General features: G+C 42.4%; 1 protein-coding gene across 1 annotated transcript in view; it reads right to left on the reverse strand.

The window, feature by feature from the left end:
• The window catches only part of FBXO47 (F-box protein 47), a 30521-nt gene that overhangs the window by 2445 nt on the left and 20361 nt on the right, over positions 1-7715 (reverse strand). Inside the window, exons 7-10 of the mRNA XM_017497251.2 lie at positions 7062-7238; positions 5996-6142; positions 5191-5333; positions 26-185 (exon numbers count right to left, since the gene is read on the reverse strand). Coding sequence (XP_017352740.1) covers positions 26-185; positions 5191-5333; positions 5996-6142; positions 7062-7238 — 627 coding nt within the window. The remainder of the gene's footprint in view (positions 1-25; positions 186-5190; positions 5334-5995; positions 6143-7061; positions 7239-7715) is intronic.

A 7715-nucleotide genomic window follows, 5' to 3' on the forward strand; every position in this document is an offset into this window, starting at 1 on the left:
TATGCACCAAGTACATCTTACTCACCAGACATGATTGATTGCAGCATTTCCATTGTAACACATGCAAATGCATTTGCCACATTCTGTAGGAAGTTATTTCTCTCCACTGGAGTGCTAAAGACTTTACAGACTCTTCGCATCATTTTAACTGTCCAATCCATGCAGTATAGTTCTTTCTCACACACCTGATGTAGATATGAGAAAATATTATACATCTTCATGTGAAGAAAGCTATAGAATTTGAAAATGTTGAACAATAATGAACAATGATAGTTTTGTGATTTTACATAATTTATGATACCTGACACCATACTGAGACTATACATGGGAAATGTTCTTGTATCTAATATTATTTTGCTTTCAAATGGTACAATTTTAACAGGAAAAAAAGTATGAAGTAAATAAAAGCCTGATTTAAGATTATCATAGAATATTATTTACTAATGCAAGAACTAATACTGAAAACAGGTCAGGTAATCCCAGCACTTTGGGAAGCTAAGGCTGGCAGATCACCTGAGGTTAGGAGTTTGAGACCAGCCTGGCCAACATGGTGAAAACCTGTCTCTACTAAAATACAAAACCCACACCCACTGCGGGCTGGGTGCAGTGGCACATGCTTGTAATCGCAGCACTTTGGGAGGCCAAGGCAGGTGGATCACAAGGTCAGAAGTACAAGACCAGCCTGACCAACATGGTGAAACCACATCTCTAGTAAAAATACAAAAATTAGCTGGGCGTAGTGGTGCATGCCTGGAATTCCAGCTACTAGGGAGGCTGAGGCAGGAGAATCACTCGAACCCAGGAGGTGGAGGTTGCAGTGAGCTGAGATCGGGCCACTGCACTCCAGCCTGGGTGACACAGCCAGACTCTGTCTCAAAAATAAATAAATAGGCCAGGCACGGTGGCTCACGCCTGTAATCCCAGCACTTTGGGAGGCTGAGGCAGGTGAATCACAAGGTCAAGAGATTGAGACCATCCTGGCCAACATGGTGAAACCCCGTCTCTACCACAAAATACAAAAATTAGCTGGGTGTGGTGGTGAGTGCCTGTAGTCCCAGCTACCTAGGAGGCTGAGGCAGGAGAATCGCTTGATCCTGGGAACCGGAGGTTGCAGTGAGCAGAGATTGAGCCACTGCACTCCAGCCTGGGTGACAGAGCAAGACTCCATCTCAAAATAAATAAATAAACAAAAATAGTACTGTGCTAGGATAGATCTATTGGCTATTTATGTGTAATGTACTGTACTAGGAATGATGAAAGAAATGTGACACAATCCTGGATTTCAAAAAGCTTACAGTCCTTTTTGGGAGATGACCTACCCAATACATACAATGGCTTAAGGACACTAATAGTAAATGACACTAGAGAAGACAAATCAGAGGCAGTTCAGAGAACTTGAATGATCAGAACTGACATGTTAATCAGAGAAGGCTTTCTAGAGAAGGCTTCCCCACCCCTAGTGACTTTCTCTCCATTCCATTTGCTATAGTGCTGCCAAAGTGATCTGCCAAAAACACAAAGCCAATTGTCTCTCCCCTTCATAAGACTTTTCACTAGCTCCCTATTAGAAAATGGGTTCAGGCCAGGTATGGTAGCTCACACCTGTAATCCCAGCACTTTAGGGGGCCAAGGCGAGTGGATCATGAGGTCAGGAGTTCAAGACCAACCATCCTGACAAACATGGTGAAACCCCATCTCTACTAAAAATACAAAAATTAGCTGGGAATGGTTGCAGGCTTCTGTAATCCCAGCTACTCAGGAGGCTGAGGCAGGGGAATTGCTTGAACCCAGAAGGTGGAGGTTGCAGTGAGCCGAGATTTTGTCACTCCAGGCTGGGCAACAGAGTGAGCCTTCGTCTCAAAAAAAAAAAAAAAAAAAGAAAATGTGTTCAAGCTCCACAGAATGGCCCATAAAACCCTTCCTTACCTAGCCTCTCCTTTCATGTCTAACCTCACCTCCTGCCACTCTTCTGCACATTTTTTTTTTCTGAGATGGAGTTTTACTCTTGTTGCCCCAGCTAGAATGCAATGTTTGACCTCAGCAGCTCACCGCAACCTCCACCTCCTGGGTTAAAGAGATTCTCCTGCCTCAGCCTCCTGAGTAGCTGGGATTACAGGCATGTACCACCACTCCTGGCTAATTTTGTATTTATTTTATTTTATTTTAGTAGAGACGGGGTTTCTCCATGTTGGTCAGGCTGGTCTCGAACTCCCAACCTCAGGTGATCCGCCCACCTCAGCCTCCCAAAGTTCTGGGATTACAGGTGTGAGCCACCACGCCCGGCCCTTCTATACATCTTATCCTTCAGAAATCATACTGAGCTGCTTAGTGTCCTGAATACAGTCACATGCTCCCATTTCTATTCTGCCTTGAATAATCTGCTGCCACCCTCTATCTGCCTGGGAACACCTATTCATTTACTTATTTTTTAGGGACAGGGTCTCCCTCTGCCATGCAGACTGAAATGCAGTGGCGTGATCATGGCTCACTGCACTTTCAAACTCCTAGGCTCAAGTGACCCTCCTGCCTCAGCCTCTTGAGTAGCTAGGATGATAGGCATATAGCATCACACCCAGCTAGTCTTTTTTTTTTTTTTTTTTTTTTTTTAATGTTTTATAGAGTTGAGGCTTTTGCCATGTTGCCCAGCATGGTCTTGAACTTCTGACTTCAAATAATCCTCTGGGTTCAGCCTCTCAAAGAACCGGGATAATAGACATGAACCACTGCACCCAGACTTTTATTTACTTATTTATTTTTTGAAATGGGGTCTCATTCTGTTGCCCAGGCTAGAGTGCAGTGGGGCTATCTTGGCTCACTATAGCTTTGACCACCCAGACTCAAGTGATCCTCCTACCTTAGCCTCCTGAGTAGCTGAGATAACAGGCATCCATGCCACAATGACTGGCGAATTTTTACAATTATTTATTATTTAATTAATTTATTTTTGAGACAGAGTTTCACTCTTGTTGCCCAGGCTGGAGTGCAGTGGCATGATCTAGGCTCACCACAACCTCTGCCTCCTGGGTTCAAGCATTTCTCCTGCCTCTGTCTCCTGAGTAGCTGGGATTACAGGCATTCATCACCATGCCTGGCTAATTTTTTTGTATTTTTAGTAGACACTGGGTTTCTCCATGTTGGTCAGGCTGGTCTTGAACTCCCGACCTAAGGTGATCGCCTGCTTTGGCCTCCCAAAGTGCTGAGATTACAGGTATGAGCCACTGCACCTGGCCTTATTATTATTATTATTTTTGAGATAGAGTCTCACCCTGTTGCCCAGGCTGGAGTGCTGTGGCACGATCTCCTGCTCACTGCAACCTCCGCCTCCCTGGCTCAAGTGATTCTCCTGCCTCAGCCTTCCGAGTAGCTGGGATTACAGGCACCCACCACCACACCCAGCTAATTTTTGTATTTTTAGTAGACTTGGCATTTTACCACTTTGGCCAGGCTGGTGTCAAACTTCTGACCTCAGGTGATCCACCCGCCTCGGTCTCCCAAAGTGCTGAGATTACAGGCATGAACAACTGCACCAGCCAATTAAAAAAAATATATTGTAGAGACAGGGTCCTGCTGTGTGCTTGAACTCCTGGGCTCAACTGATCTTTTGGGTTTGGCCTCCCAAAGTGTTAGGATTACTGGCATGAGCCATTGCACCCCACCCAGCTTTTTTTTTTTTTTTTTCCCGAGACTGGCTCTTACTTTGTCACCCAGGCTGAATACAGTGATGCAATCTTGGCTCACTGCAGCCTTGACTTCTCAGATTCAAGCATTTCTTCTGCCTCAGCCCCTCAAGTTGCTGGGACTACAGGCGCCCACGCCAGATAATTTTATTTTTTTTGTAGAAACGTGGTTTCACTATGTTGCCCAGGCTGGTCTCAAACTCCCAAACTCAAGTGGTCTGCCCACCTCAGCCTCCCAAAGTGCTGGGATTACAGGCATAAGCCACCATGCCCAGCCTATCTTGGTATTTCTTAAAAGACTGTTTCAGGCTGGGTACGGTGGCTCATGCCTGTAATTCCAGCACTGGCAGGCAGATGGATTACTTGAGGTCAGGAGTTCAACACCAGTCTGAGCAACACAGCCAAACCCCATCTCTACTAAAAATACAAAAATTAGCCGGGTGTGGTGGCACGCGCCTGTAATCCCAGCTACTCAGAGGCTAAGGCAAGAGAATCGCTGGAGGCAGAGGTTGCAGTGAGCTGGGATCACAACACTGCACTCTAGCTTGGGTGACAGAGCGAGCCTCCATCTCAAAAGAAACAAAAACTAAAACAAAGACTATTTCAAAGCTTGTAGTCAGAATTTTTTTCTATTACTTTCCATAGTCCTAGAATCTCATAATTTATGGCCCATAGTAAACACTCAATAAATCTGTGTTAAATGAATATTAATTATTTTTATATATGTTATACGTGTGTGTGTGTGTGTGTGTGTGTGTGTGTGTGTGTGTGTTTTGAGAGGGTCTCACTCTGTTGCCCAGGCTGGAGTACAGTGGCACAATTGTGGCTCACGGTAACCTTGAACTCCCAGGCTCAATTAATCCTCCTACCTTGGCCTCTTGAGTAGCTGGGACCACAGATGTTGCCACCACGCCCAGCTAATTTTTGTATTTTTTTGTAGAGACAGGTTTCACCATGTTTCCCAGGCTAGTCTTGAACTCCTGGGCTCAAGCGATCATCCTGCCTCAGCCTCTCAAAGTGCTGGGTTTAGAGGCATGAGCCATCTTGCCCAGACTAAATATATGTTTAAGACTTTTTATTTTGAAACATTTTGACTATACAAAATTAGAGAGAATAATATCTACTCCTAGTATTCACTTCCCAGTTTCAACAATTACCAATCTTGTTTCAACTCCACCCCCATTTATTCCCAAGTCCTCTCCCCATCCTACTCCCACAGTGATTATTTTGAAGCAAATCAAACGGGATGGAATTTAAAAATATACATATAACTTAGCAGAACTATATAATGACAATCCAGACTTGCAGTGGGGAGAGGTTAATAGAAGGGATGATTCCAAATATTATAGTTTATTAGATGTGTTTTAATATTTTGAAACAGAAACATTAAAAATACATACTTTAAAACTCATTTTTATAAAATGTTTTGTGTACATTTCAGTCCCTTCAGCTCTCTGGTAGGTCAATTCTAGTGTTAAACAACTTGCTAGAGAAAAACTTATTTTTTACTTACCAAAGCCAAAAAGACTATGAACCTTGCCAGTTCAATGGCCCGTCCATTCACAGCTTTACTAGCCATGAAAGTGAGACAGATGTTGTTTCCAGTTAGCATTAGGAGACGTGCATTATTCTCTAGAAGCCACTCATGGGGAACCACTTTTATTAGAGGAAGAATAATTATTTAATGAGAAATCACACAACAGCTATAGTAAACACCATTAAGCACATGCAATATTATACCACTTTATTGGAAGTACAATTAGTGCCAAGAGAAATGCTCATAAAAAATGCTGTAGTTTTCCAACTATGGCTTTCAGTCAGAGACAGATTATTGCCATGTCATTGAGGCTCTTACAAATATACTAATAATATAATCAAAGCAATTCTCCTACACATAGGTCAGCAGGCAAAGCAGTCTAAACCTGTGCAAGGAAAGCAATCTTGTAAACTTTAGAATCTAAAGGATTACGCAGGAATGGAAAAAATTGTTTCACCTCTCGTTTACCTGCAGAATAGGGCTTCTTACAGAACCTAGAAGGGTGTTTCTGAGAATTTACAACATGGGAGTAATTGAGCTAATTCAATGAAGAGGGTTTGAAATAATAATAATAAATATTTATTTATAAAACTGGCAAGCAAAGGAAATTGATTATATGCATTCTCTTCAAACATAATGCCAAACTCTTTAAATATTTTAGAGAATTCAGTAATTTCCAACAGGCACATCATTTGTTACCTGTAGAATTGCCCTTACAATTTTATAACTGTATTTTAACAATAAATTTCTATTGTTCTATGTTAATAAATATATTTTTTACCTGATAGTTCATCTACAAGACTGATGACATCATCTGCTGTCCACTCTTTAGTGCCAGAGTCATATAATAACTTAATGGCATCAGCCAAACCTTTCAGACTGAATTCATCTGTAGGTTCTTCTATCATTTTCTGCCAAACCACCTGTCCTGAATTGAAAGAAAAACGAGGCTGTGATAGAATAGTTAGTTGGCTTTGGATAAAGACTTGTTTAAAGAGGAAAGTGAATTGCATAATGGAATCTCATTACTTATACAAGCTACTTTCATTTTAACTTTCATAACGAGAAGTAAATCCTGGTAACAGTATAGATATGAACATTTCTGGCTGGATGTGGTGGCTCACACCTGTAATCCCAACATTTTGGGAGGCTGAGGTGGGCGGATCGCTTAAGGTTGGAAGTTAGATACCAGGCTGGCCAATATGGTGAAACCCTGTCTCTACTAAAAATACAAAAATTAGCCAGGCATGGTGGTGTGCGCCTGTAGTCCCAGCTACCCGGGAGGCTGAGGGATGAGAATTGCCTGAACCTGAGAGGCAGAAGTTGCAGTGAGCGGAGATTGTGCCACTGCACTCCAGCCTGGGTAACAGAGCAAGACTGTCTAAAAAAAAATGTGTGTATGTGTGTGTGTGTCTGTGTATGTGTATGTTTGTGTGTATATGCTTCTTAGCCAGGCACAGTGGCTCATGTATGTAATCCTAGCACTTGGGGAGGCCAAGGTGGGAGGATCACTTGAGCCCAGAAGTTCGAGACCAACCTAGGTAACAAAGTGGGACCCTGTCTCTACAAAAAATAAAAATCTAGCCAGGTGTAGTGGCATGGACCTGTAGTCCCAGCTACTAGGGAAGCTGAGGCAGGACAATCCCTTGAGCCCAGGAGTTTGAGGTTGCAGTGAGCTATGATGATGCCACTACACTGTAGCCTGGGTGATAGTGCAAGACTGTCCAAAAAAAAAAAAAAAAAGTGTGTGTGTGTGTGTGTGTGTGTGTATGTGTGTATATATGCTTCCTAAAGTAAAAATAATGAACCAGTTATGTAACATACATCCCTGAAAAATGGGTGCTCACCATCCTGAGGAGATACTGGCCCAAAGATGATGTACAGTAATCTTGCCTGGTTCACCATTGGCCATGGTTTTAATATTTGTGTCAACCAAAAAGCAGAATCACTTCGATGTGTCCAATGATCAAGCAGGACATTCCTACAGAAGAGTCTGATCCTTAACTCCAGTTTTCGGGCACTTCCTATGAAGGCAAAGGAATTGTAAATCATTCTTCCTAGAAAGGCTGCTGTGCATATTGAATAGTGACCAGATCAACTTATTAACCATTATGGTTGGTGATAGTAAACTAGATTTCTAAACAGGAAGTAACCAAGAGATTATTCTTAAACTACCCTAACTTCATAATTTGTCTATCTACTTACTTACTCATACCTTCCTGATTTATAGTCAATACTTTGAATAATGGGTCAATCAAAAGACATGCTTGGCCAGGCGCTGTGGCTCATGCCTGTAATCCTAGCACTTTGGGAGGCCAAGGTGGGTGGATCACCTGAGGTCAGGAGTTCAAGACCAGCCTGGCCATCATGGTGAAACCCTGTCTTTAAAACAAAACAAAACAAAACAAACTTGCATGTTAAGTGATGGAACTATTTAGGATGAAAAGACTATAAAGTAATTTGGTTAATTCAACAAAATCCCAACCACTAGAACTGACATA

Source organism: Cebus imitator, unplaced genomic scaffold (genome assembly GCF_001604975.1).
Source record: "Cebus imitator isolate Cc_AM_T3 unplaced genomic scaffold, Cebus_imitator-1.0 Scaffold228, whole genome shotgun sequence".
NCBI classification, from domain to species: Eukaryota; Metazoa; Chordata; class Mammalia; order Primates; family Cebidae; genus Cebus; species Cebus imitator.